Here is a 22,206-nt window from a genome sequence, read left to right on the forward strand (position 1 = left end):
ATCCTTGACGGCTGGAGAGAATGTGAGCAGCACACACGTATGCTCCTATACACAGTGTTTATTTGTTCTGTGACAATTCACATTTTAAATAGTGCTTCCTGACAACGTACCAGCTGGCTCTCCTTAAACACGGGTACTAAGGATGGCCATTCACATTCGAAGGGGCGGGGGAGGTTGGGGAGAAACCATCACAGGAGGAAAAGTGGGAGAGACCCTCTGGGAGGGGGATGGAGGGGAGGATGTTATCTAGGGTGGAGGGTTCATAAGGACGGAAAAAGGAGATGCTAGGAGAAGGAACAGCCTTGTGTTCTCAGAAGTCAGTACCCTTTCTAAGCAGTGGTTGATGGGCTCTGCTGGCACCCCGAGAGGAGCGCAGGGGAGGAGAGGAGCCCTTCCTGTCTTAGACGTCTGGTCAGGGGGTTGCCTGAGAAAAGAAGGAGGTTCAGGGACATGTTTGACAACAGCCCAGCACCCACACCGATCAGATGAAGCTTCCTCGATCTTCATCCACCATGTACACCCCACTGTACTGGCTGCAAGAGAAAGAGGAAACTGTGTCCTGCTGTTTCAGCCAGAGAGAGATTCAAACTGATCAGGGTCAAAGCAGTCTCTGTTAAGTTGGTTTGCAAACACACCACAAAGAATTTAGGGACTTTTTTTCCCCCTGACTGCTACTGGTGTATTTCTGGGACACGCCCAGCATAAATACAGTCTCCTGCCCTCAGCAGTCCCTCTCAAACCACATCCTCAGTAAACAACTCTGCATTTGACTCTTGCCCAAAGTGGGTGGCTTCCCAGCAAGCCTCCATGTGGCAGGGCAGCAGGTGGCCCAGCCTCGGGCCACAGGATGGCCACTCAAGCTTTAGGTATTCAGTTGACTGTGAATTAGTCCTTAGAATTCTCTACTAGACCAAACTCGATCCTACGCCCTTCTAGCCAGTTAGATTCAAACCCTAGAAGTGAATCTGGAATCAAACCCATGCTTCTGAGTGTCTTCTAATTGTTCCCCTAAGTTTACAATAACCGAGACCCACACATGCCTTTCAAACAGCTAGAATCAAATTTGCTCTCAAGGACTTAAGGCAGAGGGGATGGGAGGGCAGACACCTGGCTAAGACCAGTCTACAGGCTGAGCAACATGGTTTTTAAGAGCTCTGGCTACCAACCTTCTGTTAGGTCACAATGCCTTTCAGTGGCAATTCAGACATATCCCTTTAAAACTGGCATCCCAATTTTCTATAATCTCTAAAGTCGAGGAATCTATTAACACAAGCTAAAAAGACACAGGTTTAAGTCAAGAGAGAACCTGAATGTACTCAGGGATGACTTATCAAAATTATTCCAGAACAAAAGTGGTTCTCTCCTCCGGCTCATGTGGGATTCCCTGCTGTACGAACAATGGTCTAGACGTTTAAAAGAGAACCTGATAAAGTAACGTATTCATACAGAAGAAGGAAGAAGTAAGCGCTAGAGATAACTCTAAAGAATTTCACCACGTATAAAAGCTATAGTATATACAGAGATTTTCTCAAAATACTCTGCTTCAAGGGCTCTACAAGGAAGAGGAGGGTACATGGCAGAATGGCTGCATGCTGGGCTCAAGGGGCCAGAATCAAAGTCCAGAAACAGCTTGGCTCTCGTGCAAGCAAAGCAGAAATATCCCTGAATAAAAGAGCAGAAGGGAAGATGCCCGTGAGGAGAAGATGCTGAGAGAGCAGAGTGGAGATGAGATGAAGGGGGCTGAGGCTGCCTGCCTCAGTCATTCCTGACTTGAGTTTTCCTCTAAGCTGAGGATGGCATACACATAAGCACATCCGAAGTAAACATGATAAAAATGACCATGACTGGCAGAACGATATCAACCGAGACATAACCTCTGGACCTTGTTGGTGGGGGCGTGGAGGGAGGGAGGGGGTATTTAAACCACTTTTGCTCCCCTTCCGATAGAATGGGAGAAAATTATTGCAAAGAAACTGACAAAGGATTAATCTCCAAAATCTATAAGCAACTCACACAGCTCAACAGCTCAAAAAACAACCCAATCAAAAAATGGGCAGAAGACCCAAACAGACATTTCTCCAAAGAAGATATGTTGTTGTTGTTCCGTTGCTAAGTCGTGTCTGACTCTTCACAATCCCATGGATCACAGCACACCAGTCTTCTCTGTCCTCCACTATCTCCTTGCTCAAATTCATGTCCATCAAGTCAGTGATGCTATCTAACCATCTCATCCTTTGTCGCGCCCTTCTCCTTTTGCCTTCAGTCTTCCCAGGAAGAAGAGATACAGATGGCCAATAAACACATGAAAAGATGCTCAACATCACTCATTATTAGAGAAATGCAAATCAAAACTACAATGAGGTATCACCCCACACCAATCAGGGTTAATTGTTATGGTCACTACATCTAGGGAGAAGGAATATGTGAGGAGACAAGAGACAGGAGCTGTAAGACGAGGAAGAAATGAGAATTCTGGCTGGCTCGTGCTATCCCCATGTCAGTCTTTCTTGCTGCTGCCAAGGTCAGGGGCCAGGTGAGGTACCAGCAGGGGGAGAATAGGGGAGAGATGCCGAGGAGCCCTCCAAGTCAGAGGTCTGCCACCTGTCTCAAGAGGACCCAAACCAACAAGATGTGTTTCAGACGGTTGAGAACCTGGGTCCCTGGGAGGTTAGGATGTGCGTATCTAGAAAAGACTTCATCACCACACGAACAGACAGATACACGCTCAGGGCGTTAGGCACAGCAAAATGTTCCAGGGAAGGACTTCACTGGAATTTCCCAGCCAGGGTTCATAAATTAGACAAACAAAAAATAAAACAGTAAGATTCACAGTTCCAAACTATCCACACAGAGTACTTGGAGAAGGGGTTATTAATTCAGGGGTCGGGCGGGCAGGTAAGATACCCCAGCCGAACGGGTGGTGCTGTTATCGAAGAATTCCAAGTGCCTTTCCAAGTGCCTGGCGACGGTCACACAGAGGAGGTGGAAGGGGGTGACAGAAGTCCTCCTCTCCAAAGAACTATGTTTACACCCGCTGGGGAGGGACAGTGCCACTCCGTTCACTTCTTCTGGAACTGAAGAGTCCAGCAGCCTAGATCTAGGGAGAAAAGGGCACAAATCAGTGACTTTAATTTTTTTCATGGTAGAGACATGGAAGGACTCTCAAGGTCAGAATATCCCTCTATTTCCCTATCCTTTTGTTTAGTCTCCAAAGTTTACAAGTGTCCCTCCAGAAAGGTCCAGAGACTTTATCTTTTTCCACTATACATTCTTGAACACTGAACTAGGCTGTCGTATAGAGGGAGGGCACGGGGTGCATTTTGAGCAAGATAATCAGTCAGTCCTACAGGAAATCAACCCTGAATATTCATTGGAAGGACTGATGCTGAAGCTGAAGCTCCAATACTTTGGCCACCTGATGCGAAGAGCTGACTCACTGGAAAAAACCCTGATGCTGGGAAAGACTTTAGGGCAGGGTGAGGAGGCTGGCAGAGGATGATATGGTTGGATGGCATCGTTGACTCAATGGACATGAATTTGAGCAAACTCCGGGAGATGGTGAAGGCCAGGGAAGCCCGGCGTGCTGCAGTTCATGCAGTCAAAGAGTCAGACACGACTTAGCAATTCAACAACCACCACCAGAGTTCTTCACAGTAGCTAACTGCCACAAGCCCTGCACAAGGCTGGCATCACCAGCCTTACCCAGAAAAGACCCTGAGTAACAGTAAAAGCCATGACCCCCCACTTCCAAATGTCTCCTCTAAGACAGAGGGTACCACTTCCAGCTCAGAACAACCAAGCAGTGGTACAAGGTCATCACTCACCCCTGTGAAATCATGCTGGTCCAAAACAGCTGTTTCCTGATACCTAGCAACTCAAGAAGGTGCCCACCTGCACCCCTGACCTATAAAGAGCAGACTTGGAGTTGGCTGTGTTTGCCCTTCACCCTCAAGAGTAACCACACTCTTTCTTTCCCAAGCTAGTCACCTGGTAGGGAGAGTCGACGAACTTTATCCGAGAGAGGAATCTGCGCAGCTCCCCGCGGCCGATTTTGGGGGTGGTCTCCTCCAGCTGGATCATTTGGCCTTCCATCAGCGCCCACCGCAGGCTGAGCTTGCTGACCACCAGGGGGGCCGGGTGCCCTTCGGAGCTGGGCCCTGTTGTCCTGGTAACGTAAAAGGCATCTTTCCACAGGTCGTTGATCCCAACTGAGGAAGGATATAAAGCAGAGCAGTCAGTGAGGACAGAAGACTTGGGCTCACAGGAGAGAGGTTGGGCTCAAGACTCATTCACTCATTTCCTCCTTTGCTGATTCATACAAGACGTTTCTTGAGCACTAATCCACACAAGGTACAGACTAGACAATGGGTGCACATTGGTGAGCAGCTGGTGGCCAGCAAAGCGGCAAATTCTGTCTCTATACCTGAGATTCTCCAAAGCGGCTACCTTTTTTTTCTTAATAAGTTATTTATTTTGGCTGCGATGGATCTTCATTGAGTCTCGTGGGATCTTTCATTGCAGCACACAGACTCTCTAGTTGCGGCCCACGTACTCTCTAGTTGCAGCTCACAGACTTCAGTAGTTGTGGCACACGGGCCTAGTTGCTCCATGGCATGTGGAATCGTAGTTCCCTGACCAGGGGTCGAACCCATGTCCCTTGCACTTCAAGGTGCATTCTTTACACTGAGCTACCAGCTAAGTCCCAAAGCTATCTCTGAGAAAGTCCAAGATCAGGAAGTGAGGAGACTGACCAACTGTGGTAGAAAAGGAAGCACAGCAAACCAGAAATTCTGGTAACTCCGAGACTGTCGGTACCTCATGGCCTAAGCTATGTACCAAACTAGTGTTTATTCTGCCTCATCTATAAACCAGGTGTTGCAATAAAAATGGTCTTGATTCTTAACTACCATTATGTAATGTTCACTGGAACAATGATTGGTTCAAAATTGGGAAAGGAGTACAACAAGGCTGTATACTGTCACCCTACTTATTTAACTTATATGCAGAGTACATCATGCAAAATGCCAGGCTGGATGAATCACAACCTGTAATCAAGACTGCTGGAAGGAATATCAATAACCTGAGATGTGCAGATGACACCCTAATGGCAAAAAGCAAAGAGGAGCTAAAGAGCCTCTTGATGAGGTTGAAAGAGGAGAGTGAAAAATTTGGCTTGAAACTCAACATTAAAAAAACTAAGATAAAAAAAAAAAACCTAAGATCATGGCATCTGGTCCCATCACTTCATGGCAAAAAGAAGGGGGAAAAGTGGAAGCAGTGACAGATTTTCTTTTCCTGGGCTCCAAAATTACTGTGGACAGTGACCACAGCCATGAAATTAAAAGATCCTTGCTCTTTGGAAGGAAAGCTATGACAAACCTAGAGAGTGTATTAAAAGGCAGAGATATCACTATACTGACAAAGGTCAGCACTGTCAAAGCTATGGTTTTTCCAGTAGCCATGTATGGATGTGAGAGCTGGACCACAAAGAAGGCTTGAACACCAAAGAACTGACACTTTTGAATTGTGGTATTGGAGAAGACTCTTGAGAGTCCCTTGGACTGCAAGGAGATCAAACCAGTCAATCCTAAAGGAGATCAGTCCTCAATATTCATTGGAAGGACTGATGCTGAAGCTGAAGCTCCAATACTTTGACCACCTGATGCAAAGAGCTGACTCACTGGAAAAGACCCTGATGCTGGGAACGACTGAGGGTAGAAGAGGGCAGCAGAGGATGAAATGGTTGCATAGCATCACTGACTCAGTGGGCATGAATTGGAGCAAACTCTGGGAGCTGACGATGGACGGGGAGGCCTGGTGTGCTGCAGTCCATGGGGTCGCAAAGAGTCGGACACAACTTAGCAAGTGAACAACAACATGGAATAGAACACTTGCAAATGTTAACGGTGGTCATGAGTGGTCAGATGGCAGGCGATTTTTCTTCTTCTGTTTTCCTCTTGGTGCCAGTTTCCATGCGCTGGGCATGTGCAGTAAGAAAGTCTCTACTGAGCCTAACCCACTCCAGTATTCTTGCCTGGGAAATCTCATAGACAGAGGAGCCTGGAGGGCTACAGTCCACGAGGTCGCAAAGAATCGGACATGCCTGAGCATGCACTGAAGCTAAACAGATGCCCTGAGGAAATATCCTGCCTGTTTTATCCTTTGCAGCGAGTTCTGGCTCCTAAGAGCCTACAGGCTTGAGAAAATACTCTGATTTGTATTCCCAGCACTGGGCGCAGTGCCTGGCCCATGGTTGATGATTGGTAAATGACTGCTGAAACATTAGCTGCCTGAACCCTTGGGGATGGGACAGCACTGCCCCGTAGCCTCTAGCATTCTAGCATGTTCAGGGACTGTGGGTCCTCACCCTGTAAGCCAGGTACACCCCCAGAGGGCACTCTTGGGCGGTGGCCCCAGGCGCCATGGTACCAAGGGAAATGCAGAGAGCCGCTCAATGCAGGGAGCCGCTTGGGACCCACAGCACACACCCTCATCCCCCTCACCTGGCCAGCATGTCCTCTCCCCGCCTCTGCATCACCCCCGGGACTTACCCTCTGAAGCTGTCACGGTGCCAGTGGCATTGGCCAGATCCAGGAGGATGGAGGGGAAGGTGGGATGCAGGAGGTATAGGTGGTGAAGGCTGGGTGGCTCGGTTCCCAGGACATCCTGACGATGAGAAACAGGGAGAACAAAGGTCAGTCCACACTCCCTCGTACAACGTTGCTCAGATGAAAGGATGGCAGAGACGGTGGGGGTTACTCATCCCCTACGAGGCCAAGCCCCGATCCCACACCAGGGCGTTTGTGAGAGAAACTCCTACGTACGAGAGACATGTCATTTCAAATCTCAAAACACTGACTAAACACTAACTTCATCAAACCACCAGAGCTTGAAAATGCTTTCTCCCTTATGGGAAAAAGAAAGGAAGAAAGGAAATAGGCATGGCCCAGGAGCGAAAATGATGGCACCCTCGAAGTCTGGTGCCTCTGAGAGCATCAGGAACGGTTCTTCCCTGGCAGCAGGAGGGGCTTTGTCAAGGGAAAGCCTGCTTATGAAAACACGGTGAACCAAAGACCCCTGCTTTCACTGGACAGCAAAGCCAACTGCAAGTGTCAAGCTAAAAAAAAAAAAAATCACAAAAATCTTATCTATTCCTAAAATAACTAAGACATGGATCAGACACTCATTAATTACAGAAACAAAAATCCCAAGAGCTCAGTGTCCGTCTCCTGACCCCCTAAGGCAGAAGCAATGCACATTGGGAACTTTCTTCACCATCTGACTCCATGCAAGGTTGATATTTTGCAGACACAAGGCCACAGAGCACAGGAACCCCATGAATGGGTTACCCCAGTACCTCCCCTCCCGGGACCATGTGGAGTGAGTGTCAGCCCTGCTCCTTCACTGTCAGCAGGGGAGGGGTCACTTGGGCGGGAAGCTCACAACCCCGCGCCCACCAGTACCCACAAAGCAGAAGAGGGCTTTCCTGTATCCAGGATCCCAGCACCATGGGCAGCTCAGATGACAAGAAAATAGCTTAGTCATGTCACAGACACCTAAGTTACCAGGGGAGAAGGCTAGGGGGAAGGGACACTTAGGGAGTTTGGGACTGACATGGACACACTGCTATATTTAAAATGGATAACCATGAGTGGCTGAGTCCCTTTGTGGTCCACCTGAAACTATCACAACATTGGTAACTGGCTAGACTCCAATATAAAAACTTATTTAAAAAAAAAAAAGAAAAGGATAACCAACAAGGGTGTACAGCATAGCACAGGGAACTCTGTTCAACATTCTGTAAGAACCTAAATGGGAAAAGAATTTGAAAAAGAATAGATACAAGTATACGTATAACTGAATCTCTCTGTTGTACACCTGATACTAACACATTATTAATCAACTACGTGAAAGTGAAAGTGTTAGCTGCTCAGTCGTATCCGACTCTCCGCAACCCCATGGACGGTAGTCCGCCAGGCTTCTCTGTCCATGAGATTCTCCAGGCTAGGATCCTGGAGCGGGTTGCTGTGCCCTTCTCCAGGGGATCTTCTCGACCCAGGGATCGAACCCGGGTCTCTCGCATCTCCTGCACTGGCAGGCGGGTTCTTTACCACGAGCACCACTCCAATATAAAATTAAAAGTTTAAAAAAAAAAAAAGAAAGGACATAACCAAAGTCCTTCCTCACTGCCTACAGAATGGAGCCCAAACTCCTCTGCGTGAAAACCAAGGTCTTACACCATTTAACTCAAATCAGCCTTTCCCAGCCTCCTACGATTATTTGCCTGCACATCCATGCTCCAAGAAGGTCAGTGAAACAAGCTCACACTTCACTAGGCTTTACCTGTCCTTGGCCAATCTCATTTCCCCTTGGACGTCCTCCTCAAGAGCCATTTCCACATTAAAGCACTTCTTGTCACGAGATCCCCAACTCGATGCCACCTCTTTCATGGAAAGCTCCCTAATTGCCGTCCCTCTCCACAAAACGAAGACCCTTCTCCTTTTGTGCTTCCCTCTAGACTTTGTATCTGCACCTCCATAGAGCATCTGTAACCTGCTTTTGTTTTGTGCTTATTTATAGACGCTTACATTTGAGAGTCATCTGGTCTGAGTCCCTCATTTTATTAAATGAGGAAACCAGGAAGTTAAATGTTAGGTAGAATGTCCACGGTCACATGTCAGGGAACTTCAGAGTTAGGACAATCATCATTGGAAATCTGATCCTAAAGCGAGGGACTATATTAGCATCCGCATTAAAGGATAAACAGCCTGAGACTCAGCAAAGGTTAAGTCCCAGAGTGCAAGGCTGATGAACTCAGGACTGCCCCTCCGTCAGGTTCCCCATCGCCCAGGATCATCTGCTTGTCCTCCAGAGGGCAGCACTGTCCCCAGTTTACCCTGAGGTCCCTGGCACACAGTAGGTGCTGGTCAGCTTGGGTTTAACTGAACTAAATCAGAGTGAGTCTTACTCAAAACCCCCTGGCACCTGGCAGAGGCAGCCCCCCATCTCCTCAACCCCATTCAAGCCCCTTCAGATAGTACTGAAGATGTTCTCAGGGCTTCCCTGGTGGCTCAGGAGTGAAGACTCTGCCTGCCAATGCAGGAGATATGGGTTCGATCCCTGGTCTGGGAAGATCCCACGTGCCAGATACCGTAACTACTGAACCCATGCACCACATCTACTGAATGTGCGCTCTGGAGCCCGGGAACCCAGAGTCCACGTGCTGCAACTACTGAAGCCCGCGCACCCCCGAGCCCATGCCCTGCAACAAGAGATGCCACTGCAACTAGAGAGCAGCGTCCACTCGCTGCAACTGGAGAAAAGCCCGCACAGCAATGAAGACCCAGCACAGCCAAAAATTAAGTAATTAATTAAATCAAAAGGAGATCTGTTCTCAAATCTGCCTTCTGCATATCAGAACATCGCTCCTGTGATCCCTCAGGGGAACCTTCATCTTCAGCCGATGGACAGAGAGACAGAGATGACTTAATGACTAGGAACACCAACTTGGATTCTTCCCAACGTTGAGATGTTTCTGCTGCACGGTGAAGCGAATCAGCCTTATGGACACACACACGCCCTCCTTCTGGGTTTTCACCCATCCAGGTCACTGTCTCTACCCAGAACCGCTTGGAAGACAGCAGGTCTAATAAGACCTCCAGACCCAGTCAGCCTCAAGAGCAGGTGCCATCTGACATTAGGCTCACTCACAGGATTGGGTGATGCAGCTGACAGTCCTTCAGCCCAGAAGAGGAAGACAGATTTCTGCTCCACAGTGGCTGCTGATGTGGCCGGAGTTTCTTTCATGTGGCACGGGATGCTGTAACTCCATGTGACCAGGCCAGAGTCTCCGTCCACCACCATCACCTGCAGAAGAGAAGGCAATGAGTACGGCCCATCCTCAGAGAGAAAGCAAAACACACAAACACAAAACCAGACAAAAGCCCACAGACACGCAAACAACACATACATTAACAGGTGGAGCTTAAATCAGATGCAAACAACAGGGTGTTCAAGGAGCGTTACATAACAAGTAGGTCCAGGAGTCTGGACAAGGACATGAACTTGGGCAAACTCTGGAAGACAGAGAGGGACGGGGGGCCTGGTGTGCTGCAGTCCATGGGGTCACAAAGATTCGGACATGACTTAGCAACCGAACAACACAACCGGGAGTCTAGACGGAGACTAAAGGACTGCAGAATTCCCGGTGGGAAGGGACATTATAAATCATGGAGGCCTCCTCTCATTGTCAGATGAGGAAATGGAGGCTCAGAGACACAAAGTGACACCGATTACTCTGGACTTGGGGCGGTCCTGGGCGGAGCAGCTGTTCTGCTGTGGAGGAGTTAAAATCCACGCCTCGTCTGTGTCCCTTCCCGCTGGTGACCATGGCCAACCACAGTCAGGGGAACATGATCAGGCGACAGCTCAGTCCCATCCCCTGTGCTAAAGCTTTAGAGTCTGACTCTGCCATGTGTGTCCTGGGAGGTGCAGCTCAGACCACAGGGAGCCTCAAATTTAAAAGAGCAAACTCCGAACAGGCAAAAAAAATAAATTAAGAGATAATTTACTCAGTTGTATCTCAGTTGTAGAATTAAGGGGAATTCAAAATTCCTGGCTGCATGTATATTTCCTCATCACCCCAAATCCCTCATAGTGCACAGTTCTAGAACAAAACAGCTTCTCATTTGCCAAAATCCCAGGGGCTTCCCTGATGGCTGAGCGGGCAAAGAATCTGCCTGCAATGCAGGAGCCGCAGGAGACTTGGCTTCGATCCCTGGGTCGGGAAGATCCCCTACAGGAGAACATGGCAACCCACTCCAGTATTCTTGACTGGGAAATCCTATGGATGGAGAAGCCTGGCAGGCTACAGTCCATGGGGTCACAGAGAGTCAGGCACGACTTAGCGACCAAACAACAACAACACTGGTGACCTTGGAATACACTCCACCGTCCATCTCAGGGCTTCAGGAGCTCCTGAGTGGATCTGCCCCTCTTCTAGAAGTGCAACCCAACTGCCAGGCCCTTGATCACCTTTCCCTCCTTCATGAAGTCCTCCATGACAACCCATCGCCCCAGTTGACCCAACTTCTCTGAAATCTCAGTATATAAACTGAAGTGGTACATTTAGTGACACCTGCCTTTCCCCAGCAAGAGACTTGAGAAAGTACATGGACACCGAGAATCCACAAGGACCTGCTACACAAGGAGGAGGGCAGCGAGAAAAGCTTCTGCTGCTGTAGATGTTAGCACTGTGACTTCATTTTACCCATCCGGCTACACTTGGAGTTCTTGGAAGGAAGGGACCGTGTTTTAAGGTTCTTCCTATTTTTCATGATGCCAAGCACAGGCCTGGACACCAAGTTCATCCTGGATATGTGTTCTGACTGATCTTCGTCCCCAGGTTTTACCTTTTTCATCCCAACTCCGTTCGGTATCTGCAGAAGGAAGTCTATCGTCTCATCATCCGTGAAATACCCTGGAGTAGGCTGGCTGCAAGTGAGAGCAACGTGAGTGATGGGAAGTGAAGGACCAAAAGGGGAGAATGGGACCCCCCCACTCCCCTTGCACCAGCTCCAGACAGTCACATTAAGCAATGGTTCTGGGCAGTTTTGAGTGAACAGGAGCACATCACTAACCTGCGCAGGCCTTGAACACCCAAAGCCCAGGAAGGGGTGAGGTTCTGCCCCCGAAGCAGGACAAGGCCTTGTCTGGTTGTGATCAGGAGGTTGCTGCTGTTGGAATCCGGCGCCTTCACCATCTGGAGGAGCTCCACCCCATTGCTGAGTTAAACGAGAAACCCCAACAGTTAGTCTCAGGCTGCGGTGAGATTCCTGCCCACATATTCTGGCTAATCCTCTAAGTGCACATGTCTGTACAGGCCCTTGCGTTTGTCTCCTACCAGTGTCTTGTCAAGTGGGGTGCTCTTGGGACTTCCCTGGTGATCCAGTGGTTAATACTTCATGTTTAAAATGCAGGGGACTCGTGTTTGCTTCCTGGTAGGGGAAGTAAGATCCCACATGCTACATGGTGTGGCTAGGAAAAAAATTTTTTTAAAAGAGGGGCACTCTTGCTGTTTCATTTGAATCTCTTTTTCCTGGTTTCTTTAGAAATCAAGGAGCCCGAGAAAATTCACGCAATTTCAGAAGGAACAGACAGGAGAAATGCCTCTCACACTGGATGTTCTGGAAAGATAACAGAGCCGAGAACAATGACAGGGAAGGAGCCAGAGATCAGGACAGGATGCCGGGAACTGTCATTAAGCCTGGAGAGTGGCTCACACTCTCATTGTTGCTGTTGTTCAGTCACTAAGTCATGTCTGACTCTGCGATCCCATGGACTGCAGCATGCCAGACTTCCCTGTCCTTCAGCATCTCCTGGAGTTTGCTCAAACTCACGTCCATTGAGTCAGTGACGCTATCTAACCATTTCACTCTCCGTCACCCCCTTCTCCTCCTGCCCTCAATCTCTCGCAGCATCACGGTCTTTTCTAACGAGTTGGCTCCTCCCATCAGGGGGCCAAAGTATTGGAGTTTCAGCACCAGCTCACACTCGACACTTCATCAAATTATTGGGTTGGTCAAAAAGTTCATTTGGGTTTCTCTGTAAGATCTTTAGGGAAAACGCAAATGAACTGTTTGGCCAGCCCAATATTTCTTACTCTGTACAACTGGGACCATTCTATTTAACATCTGTCAAATGCACTGACACAATATGATACTGTCTAAGAAAACACTGGGTTTCCCCAGTGGCTCGGCAGTGAAAAATCCACCTGCAATGCAGGAGACATGGGCTCAATCCCTGGGTGGAGAAGATTCCCTGGAGAAGAAAACGGCAACCCACTCCAGTATTCTTGCCTGGGAAATCCCATGGACAGAGGAGCCTGGTGGGCTACAGTCCATGGGGTTGCAAAGAGTTGGACAGGACTGAGTCAGACACAACTTAGCACTAAACAACAACAAAGAAAATGCTAGAAAGTGATATGAAGCTTCTGGTAGAAAAATAACAAAGATAATTATTACCCAGGCCCAGGGTTAAAAGGATAACATCCACTGCATATGACAAATAACATGTTTTTAGTTAAGAAAAAAATGAGGGGAAAAGAAACAAAAAAAGATTTCATGGATGTTATTTTTGCCTCTGCCACAATGATTGTTTAAGAGAAAAACACAGGAATAGAGCAGGGCTGATCCTTCAGCAGAGTTTTACAAGCAGTTCTGTTAAATAAATCCATTTCCCTACCTGAGGTTCCCTGGTCTCAGCTGCCCCGTTCTGATTCCCACTCCAAACAAATACCCTTCTCTGCCAACTGTGTGCAAAGTGATCATCCACACACAGACATCAATACATTATGTCGCCAGGAGAAGAGTACTTCTAACTCCCTGCAACCAGATCGGGAGGTGGTCCATGAAAGCCAGGCACCATTTCCCCCCCAAACCTCAGCCCACGTGTCTGCCAGCCCACCAGACACCGAGACTCCAGGCATGCGTGGGCTCGGGTCTCACCATGGCAGGACCAGACAGCTGCCCACCTGTAAACATCAATGAGCTCAGACAGGTTGACGGATCTCCGCTTCTCCCACTCAGGTTCCTCTATCTGCAGGGAAGGTGGTAAGCTGTCTCGATTTTGGGCCTGAACGAAAATATCCCGCAGGGCGACAGCCTGGATATTACCTAACAGCACAGAAGAACCAACATGGAGAAGCTGAACTCAAAAGAACTTTCCCAGGGGAAGGACAGGAGTGGGAGACCCAGAGCCTGGGCGGAGGGATGGAGTCACACAGGGGGCCAGTAGGGAGGTGGCTAAGCAGACGCTGAGCAGTCTTCTCATTGGAGAAGGCGGCCAGGGACAGCAGCGTGAATACCCTGTGGCGGGGTTCCCCAGCAGAGGAGGTGACAGAGGGCTGGTGTCAGCGACTCCAGGCTTTCTCCCCACCGCCCAGGGAGACCTCACCACACACCCACGGGGACAGCAGCAAAAACGAGCCTCGCTTCTTACCAAAGCCAAACAGGATGTAGGCGGCCCCACTGGTGGTGATGTAAACCTGAGGGCCAATCAGGTTGCCCACTCCCACGATGTTGTACTTCACAGGTCGGCCCACGGGGCTCCCTGTCCGGCCAGACACCAGCAGAAAACACAGATCTGGCTGATAAAAGTGAAAGACCAGGGTTGAGCCCACAGAAACCCTGTTGTTACCGAATCAAGTCATTTCTCCATAGGCATTCCTTCTTGTTAGCTAAGGGGGTCAGAAACACCTCCCAAAGTTAAAAAGCCCAAGGCCACACCTGCTTTGCTGTATTTCCCGGGAAGTGAGAAAGTGAAGTAAATGCCCCATTCCCTTGTTAGATACAAGCCAAGGGCACCTGCACGGGGATTTGGGCAATTTCTCCGAAGCACAGCTGCTGCTGAGGAGCAGTCTCCTGGAGCACAGAACCCTAGCCTAGAGCTAAATACAGGACCCAGCAGTCACTACCCAGCCCTATACCCATAAATCCCCGGCGATATTTGGTCCCACGAGAATCAGTGCAGGCCATGTGCTCCCATTATAACACACACGTCTGGCCTGGCCACTATCGACCTCAGTCTCAGAGATCAGCAAACCTTTCCTGGGAAGCGTAAGACAGTAAATATTTTGTTTCGCCAGCCAGGTAGTTTCTGCAGCAACTATCCTACTCCACCACTCTAGTATAAAAGCAGCCACAAGACAATATGTGAATGAAGAGGTGTGACAATAAAACTTTATTTACAAAAACAAATAGTGGGCCAAATTTGGCCTGCATGCCACGGTTTGTCAACCCCTGTACAAGACGGTTTTCTTTTGGGAATAGAGATACTGGTTGAGAAATACAAGGACTACATTGCTGTCTTGATCTCAGTAAAGCTTTTGACAGGGTTTATTGTCATAAATACTTATGGACAAGATAAAGAGGTATGGCTCTCAGTGTACCCCGAGAAGGGGCCAACGCCAACCCAGAGGGAGGTTTTAGTGGAATGTCACCTCACCCAGCTATTATCTTATTTCTATTATTCATTCTTTTATCAAAGACATGAATGAACAGAATTCAGGTTTATCGCAAAGCTGAGAGAGATAGCTAGTATGCTGTATGACAAACTGAAAAATTCCAAAAAGTTTTAGGTTGGAAGATGGGTCAAAATCTTGAAGAAAAAATTGGCCCATTAATTAAAAGACATGGATATTTCACAGTAACAAGATGTTACTGTGGTGGTCATTTTGAATATATAGAAATATCAAATCAGTATGATGTACACCAGGAACTAACATACTGTTACAGGTTAATTATATTATACTTCAAAAATAATTCATAGAAAAAGAAATCAGATTCACAGTTACTAGAGGCGGGGGTGGGAGGAGGGGGCACTGAAGGAAGGTGGTTGAAACTGATGAACTCCAACTATAAGATAAATAAGTGCTGGATATGTAATGTACAACATAATAAATATAATGAACAGTTATAAGTCATATATGAAAGTTAAGAGAATAAATCCTATGAGTTTTCATCACAAGGAAAAATTTTTTCTATTTCTTTAATTTTGCATCAGTATGGGATAACGGATGTTCACTAAACTTATTGTGGTCATCGTTTCATGATGCATGCAAGTCAAATCATTTTGCTGTAACACCTTAAACAGTGCTATATGTCAGTTATACAGTGCTATTATGTCAGCTATATCTCAATAAAACTGGAAGGAAAAAACAAAGAAAGAAGTAGTGGGAAAGATATGGGTGTTTTAACTGATTATAAACAAAAACAGGAAGGCTATCACCATCTTTGGCTGCATTTATAGATATATGCAGTCAATACCAGAAAAAGTTAACAATTTCCTTATTTGATATAACTGGCTATATTACAAACAGAATACAGTTTTCATTTATGGGTACCACATAAAAGGGATATGGACAAAGTGGAGTGAAAAAAGAAGGAAATCAAGAAAGAAGGGGTCTGGATCATGTTGCATGAGGAACAGTATGAGAAACTAGCTATTTAGGCTTCCATGGTAGCTCAGACGGTAAAGAATCTGCCTGAAATGTAGGAGACCTGAGTTCAATCCCTGGTTCAGGAAGGATACCCTAGAGGAGGGAATGGTTATCCACTCCAGTATCCTTGCCTGAAGAATTCCACGGACAGACAACCCTGGCGGGCTACAGTCCATGGGGTCACAAAGAGTCAAACACGACTGAGCGACTAATACTTTCTTTTTTCAGGCTTGACAGTAGCAGGCTTTGGAGGAACCAGGCTTCCAGCAAAAGAGCGTTCATGTAGAAGAGGATTAGATTCATTCAGAGCATTCTAGGGGGCTGATGTGGGCACAATGAATGGAAGCTAGGAGAAAGCAGATTTCTCACCCATAAGACAGAATTTTCTAGAGCACACCAAGAATGAAATAAACTATGTCACAAATCAGTGCTATTGCCATCAGCCTGAGGACTCAGAGGTTATGACTGCCCATGTGTCTGGAACAGTGTATCAGTGAGAGATACTGTCCAACAGCACAGTGTGACAGCGTTAATGTCATGACTTCCAAGGTCCACTCCCTCTGACGTGCTAGCCCAGATGCGCTCTCTAACCCCAGCCAGGCCCAGACATCCCAAGGCCACCTTACTCTAAGCCCAGATCTAAGAATGCCACCCCTCAAAGTCAAAGACCTGACATGCCTCAGTCCCCCTTCCATGTCTACAGCGGACAGCAAGCATGTTCCTCAGGTTCTTTGTCGCTGGTATAGAAGTCAGAAAGGTCAGTGTGAAGAGGAAGCAATGGTTCTGATCCCACCACTTCTCCAAGACTTTGCTACTCCTACCTATCACTTTCCAGACAGAATGGAGACTGATCTATACCCATACCCCTACCATCCAAAAAAAGAAAAAAAGGCACAGAATAGGAGTAGATGAGAAGTCACTCTTCTAAAACAGACTCCTCACAATGGAGGGTCCCTCAGTCAGGTCCAAACCATCATCCTGTCCACCACTGCTGGTGAGTAAGAAGCCAGATGGAAGAGTCAAGCCCAAGATTTATAACCTTGTCCAGGACATGTAAATCTGTTCAATGTTTCGCTGTGCTTCTGCTAACAACCATAATTCCTTAAAAAAAAAAAACAAAACTACCCATACTTTCCACTCTCTGACAGATGAACCTTCTGAGACTCACTCCCTGATGAATGGAATTGTTAAAATGTTCCCAACTCCCCAATCTCTTTATTCACAATGACCAGAATGAAAAAAGATTATGTGCAGAATTCCAGACATTTTGGTTCAATCTTCTCCGAGCCCAACTGGCCAGTTGGAGAAAAACAAACAGAAAGGACCCCTAAAAGTGACTCATCTTTGGAAATTTCCCTCACGATCTGTCTTCTTTTCTCTCATCTCATGAACATAAAGTATCATCTGAGGTGCTAGAGCAGGGCTCCTGAAACTTGTGACTGGTAGGGCACTGAGTTTATGGTGCTCTTGACAAAAAACCATAAAGTACTGACAAATTCAATTCCATTCTAAATAATTTCACTTGCACATTTTGTACCAATAACTCCGTTCCGTGTATGCATTACAAAAATCATGAGGTCTAGCCAAATTACAATAAGCTACAATGTTCTATAGACACATTTGTCCACAAATATTCTTGGCCAGTTGTTCAATTCTTCTGTCCATGAGCCTTTTCTGGCAGATTCAGGCTGGACAGTCCAAGAAAAAGTCTAAGAGAAAGTCTGACAAAAGTTCTGAGAAAAGCTTCAGGAACAAAAACTTAAAACTGAGACAATTCTGGCCATTAAAATATTCTTTCCTGTGATGTAGGGAACATACTATTATTTTATCTGTGCAGAGAATAACTAGTTGCCCAGCACTGGAATTCCAACAAAGCAAAAATTGAGGAGCAAAATTTAGGGACCACTGTACCAGAATCAGTCTGCAATCACAGCCTAAACAACTCTTTTTTTTCTGGTCCCTGTTGTTATTACTTGTCTCACTTACAATTTTATATATATATATATATATATATATATCTTATGGACTTTCTATCAGTCTGTCTCATTGTTTTGTAGTTGCAATAAAAGTTAAACATATTAATATATTTCCATTCCTTTCGTCATGTGTATCTGAATGCAATAAGATGATAAGAGGCCAAACCAACATGCCCTCCACAAACCTTAGTTTCTTCACTGGCACATTTTTAACTGGTCAATGCCCAAGTTCACATGTCAAGCCTTGTACGTCAAATATGAAGAGACAAAGCCCCACTGTAAAATCAACAATACAATACATACTCTTGGTGAAAAATAGGCACTCCTGGCATTTCAAATATGTGAGTTCTAATTTTTATAACAACCCTACAAGTAGAATAACGTCCCCACTTTACATATGATGTAACCAGAGCTGGGACAGGCTCTGTGGTTTACCAAGAAACAGAGGAGTAGAGCGGGAATTCGAACACAGACCTATTTGGCTCCCAAGCTCCACCATGCACGTCAATGGAACCAGGTGAATGGGTTCATGCTGGCAATTTATTCACCTGATCTCACCAAGAGAACTGACTGAAAGCTAAGCCCTTCTAATGAGGCGGTTTCAAGCAGCCTTTCTAATAGTGATCCTAGGAAGTGAGCAAAGTTGCCTTCCCTGTAAGAGGCAAGGACCACCGCGTGGCGCTTACCTGCAACTCCCCAATGGCCAGAACCGCGAGGTCTCTAACACCATCTTCGTCCACGTCCGGCAGCACCACGGCCGGGGCGGCCAGGGTCCCGTTGGATAAGTAGTTTGGGTTTAAAGTCCACATGGCTTTCCCTGGGGAAGGATAAACACGCTGATCACAACGAGCACTTTCTGCCTCTGCAAAAGGCAGATGCTAGGCCCCCAGGCCAGAAAAGAGACTCAATGGGCTGAGTGACAGACAGAAACTCCTACACACTTTTCCCTTTAGTTTGCATCTTGCTGGGGAGAAAGGGAGCAGGGAGTGTGAACTGAAATCTGCAAGTATCTGGCTATCAAGTCCATGTAATAATCCAACACCTGGGTTTTTCAGGTAATACGGACATGACGAAGTCTGTTCAAGAAAGAAGAGCTCACTTGTCTGGAATGGAGGAATTGATCTGTTAAAGATGATTCCAACTACTAAGGAACTGTCCAAGGATAGCCAAACAGAAGCCCAACCCACTCCTTCTGGCACATGTTCAGAGGAGCAGAGAAACCATAAAAGATGACTTCAGTTCTGGAGTTAACGTACATGCAAAATTTTTTTTTCACTCAGAAGAACCCCATTCCCAGACTCCAATCTTTACACCTAGGAAGGAGGCCACTTATCCAGCTTTATCTGAGTCCAAGGTTAAGAGCACACTGGAAGTGTAAGACTCTGTAAGGAGCCTTCATAATACTTGATTCTTTTCTCTCTCTTTTGTCACGTATGTCTGAATGCGATAAGATGAGAAGAGGCCAAACCAACACGCCTCCACAAACCTTAAGTTTTTTCATTAGCCTATTTTTAACTGGTTAATGACCAAGCTCACATGTGAACCCTTATATTTCAAATACAAAGAGACAAAGGTCCACTGTCTTCTGCACAAAGAACACAGTAGGGAGATTATTTCAAAACCGAAAGCCCTGGCGCAGTTTCTGTTTGTATAACTCAGTTTAGCCCTATCCTATCGCCAAACAGGTTGAACCATGGATGTGACACTCTACTTAAATCCTTTTTCTTATTTCCCTTAATATCCACCTTCCTGAGCAGGAGATCAGACCTCCCACCATGGGAGAGTGGAACAGTCCCTTCCCTACCAGACTGTTCTAATCCAAGATGAGGGCTCCCGGGAGCAGGGACCTCTCGTGGCCAACGATCTTTACCTGATGTCCCATTGAATGCACTGAGCATCTTGTGCGTCCCCGTCACCAGGCAGACAGTTTTGGCCAGGTTCCCTGGTGTCAGATCCAAACAGGTAATATCTCGGGCCTCCTCGGGGAGGGGACTAGACCACAGCGTGCTGCCGTTCATCCCCGAAAGGCATACAAGGACAGCAGGTGGTCCTGAGACACCTGAAAGCACACACAAGACGACAAAGGTAGGAAGCCAAGGAGATGAGCAGGAGATATGAGCAGGGGACCAGAAAACCTCAAGGACCTGTGTGCTCAGCTCCCTCCCATATTTCTGGGGAAAGGGTCTGCAAACGGGGCTCCTGTCACATCTGTTCAACACATCTCTCATGTAAGGCGACCTGGGTGCACCTTCCCTCTGACAACATGTCTACTGACATGTCTGTCACCTTACTCCTGCTAAGCAGGGATGTCCTTAAGGCTAAAGCCTGTCACATTCATTTTTGCATCCTCAGTGCTTTGCAAAGCACCTGGCACATAAAGCAGTCAACTGCTTTCTGAATAAAAGGAGCAAAATCAAGAATATGAAAAAGGAGTGGTTGGAAACAAAACAAACAAAAAACCCAGAAGGCAAAGTTGTGCTCAAAAATTCAAGACTGATCTAGGGACTTCCCTGGTTCCCCAGTGGTTAAGACTCTGAACTTCCAATGCAGGTGGTGCAGGTTCGATCCCTGGTTGGGCAACTGAGATCCCACATGCTGCATGGTGTGGCCAAAAAACACGAAAATTAAGACTGATGTAGAATATGTGGAGAGAAGGGAGCAAAGTACCTGAATTGTAATCACTGCTAGCAAATGCTGAGAGCAGAAAAAAATCTTTTTTAAAATTAAACCTGAAGATGACAGATAGCGATGATATCAGGAGGTCCCCTGGTCTAAAGTTCCATGGACTCAGCTAATCTGGTCCCAGCAGGCAAGAATACCTGGGCAAACTTAGTACTGAGGTCCAAGGACGGCTGATAAAGGATAAATGCAGCTCACTTTTTTAACATAGAATTGTTTATCCTCTACGTCACACAGCAACCCTATCAGAAGCATCATGTTCTCTCTTGCCAGTTTCACATTCAGTTTCAGGACGGGCAGACAGCCCAATTCACTTCCCCACTTCTAGCAACAGCTAATAAGGACTGGACATGTAGGTTTTACAGCTTCACTGTACCTAGTCCATGAAACTGTTAATTAAATATATACAACCAAGGGGACTTACTGGGGGCGTGGAGTGGTTAAGACTCCAAGCTTCCACTGCAGGGGGCACGGGTTCAATGCCTGGTTAGGGAACGAAGATCCCACATGCCACATAATGGGATCAAAAAATTGAAATAAACAAACAAGCTAAAAGCAAGTAAACTGGCTCACTCTTTCAGACCTTGTTGCCAGAAGCAGCAATTTACATGGTAAATCGTGGCAATACATCTTATCTCCCAGACCTCCCAGGGATGCTCTCATTAACAGACTTTGCTGTCCTTCCCTCTTCACGTCCCTATCAACTCCACGTCAACTGTGTGACTCATCTTTTTCTGGGTGGTGATGGGTCATCCCTTCTCTACCAGACCACGACTCCTTGAGGCAGAGACCACTCTCCTTGTTAGCTCAACAGAACCAGTGCAGCTCTAGATAAGGTGCACAGCAGGTCAAATAAGAAACGCAGTCCTCCTCACGTCCAGTGGCACAGATCTTTGAACCCACTGGCTGGGGTTACGGGCACAGCAGTCTGACATAAAGGTCAAGGTCATGAACTCCCCAGAATCTCCAGGCTGTATGATCTGGATCCCAGTTCTACCACTGCCAGCCGTGGGGCTTCAGGCAAGTTCCTTCATCTCACTATGCCTCAGTTTTCCCCATCTGCAAATAGGGATAATAACATTAGTCTGTCTTACAGAACACTGAGGGATAAATCCATTCATGATATGTATATACAACAGTGCATAGCACATACAAAGTACCATGTGTTCACTTTATTATTATTTTTTATAATCTATAACAAAATCAGGCTGGTCCATCTTATGTCCAAACTCATGGCCTTACACTGAGTTCTGATATATAGCAAACCGTGCAAAATACCAAATAACAAAAAAAAAAAAAATCTCTAAAAAGTGAATGGGAGGAGTTTTTACTTCAAAAGCTGCTATCAGTCATAAGTGGAAACAATATATAAATATAATTAAAGTTCAATCATATAAGTCAACTTCTAGGCTAGAGGTTCTTCGAATAAAAAAAAATTTATACACAAATTGCTTCTATATATTGCATAAACCCTGAGAAGATATTTCTAATGCTCTCTACAATGTACCTAAACTTTTATTTCAGGGCCTGAATGATTAAAGAGTAGCCAGGAGG

The 22,206-nt window shown here is 46.7% G+C and overlaps 1 protein-coding gene across 2 annotated transcripts in view; it reads right to left on the reverse strand.

Annotated features, from left to right (window-relative positions):
* Positions 1–48: 48 nt before the first annotated feature.
* FAM234B (family with sequence similarity 234 member B) overlaps positions 49–22,206 on the reverse strand; it is an 83,951-nt gene continuing 61,793 nt past the window's right edge. For both annotated transcript variants that reach the window (XM_065941033.1, XM_065941043.1), the window contains 10 exons: positions 19,844–20,032; positions 18,660–18,790; positions 13,999–14,146; positions 13,532–13,673; positions 11,640–11,783; positions 11,412–11,493; positions 9,712–9,867; positions 6,552–6,666; positions 3,988–4,208; positions 49–3,097 (listed from right to left, as the gene is read on the reverse strand). In XM_065941033.1, coding sequence (XP_065797105.1) covers positions 3,092–3,097; positions 3,988–4,208; positions 6,552–6,666; positions 9,712–9,867; positions 11,412–11,493; positions 11,640–11,783; positions 13,532–13,673; positions 13,999–14,146; positions 18,660–18,790; positions 19,844–20,032 — 1,334 coding nt within the window. In that variant the 3' untranslated portion in view covers positions 49–3,091. The remainder of the gene's footprint in view (positions 3,098–3,987; positions 4,209–6,551; positions 6,667–9,711; positions 9,868–11,411; positions 11,494–11,639; positions 11,784–13,531; positions 13,674–13,998; positions 14,147–18,659; positions 18,791–19,843; positions 20,033–22,206) is intronic.

The sequence above is a fragment of the Muntiacus reevesi genome, chromosome 1 (assembly GCF_963930625.1).
Source record: "Muntiacus reevesi chromosome 1, mMunRee1.1, whole genome shotgun sequence".
NCBI classification, from domain to species: Eukaryota; Metazoa; Chordata; class Mammalia; order Artiodactyla; family Cervidae; genus Muntiacus; species Muntiacus reevesi.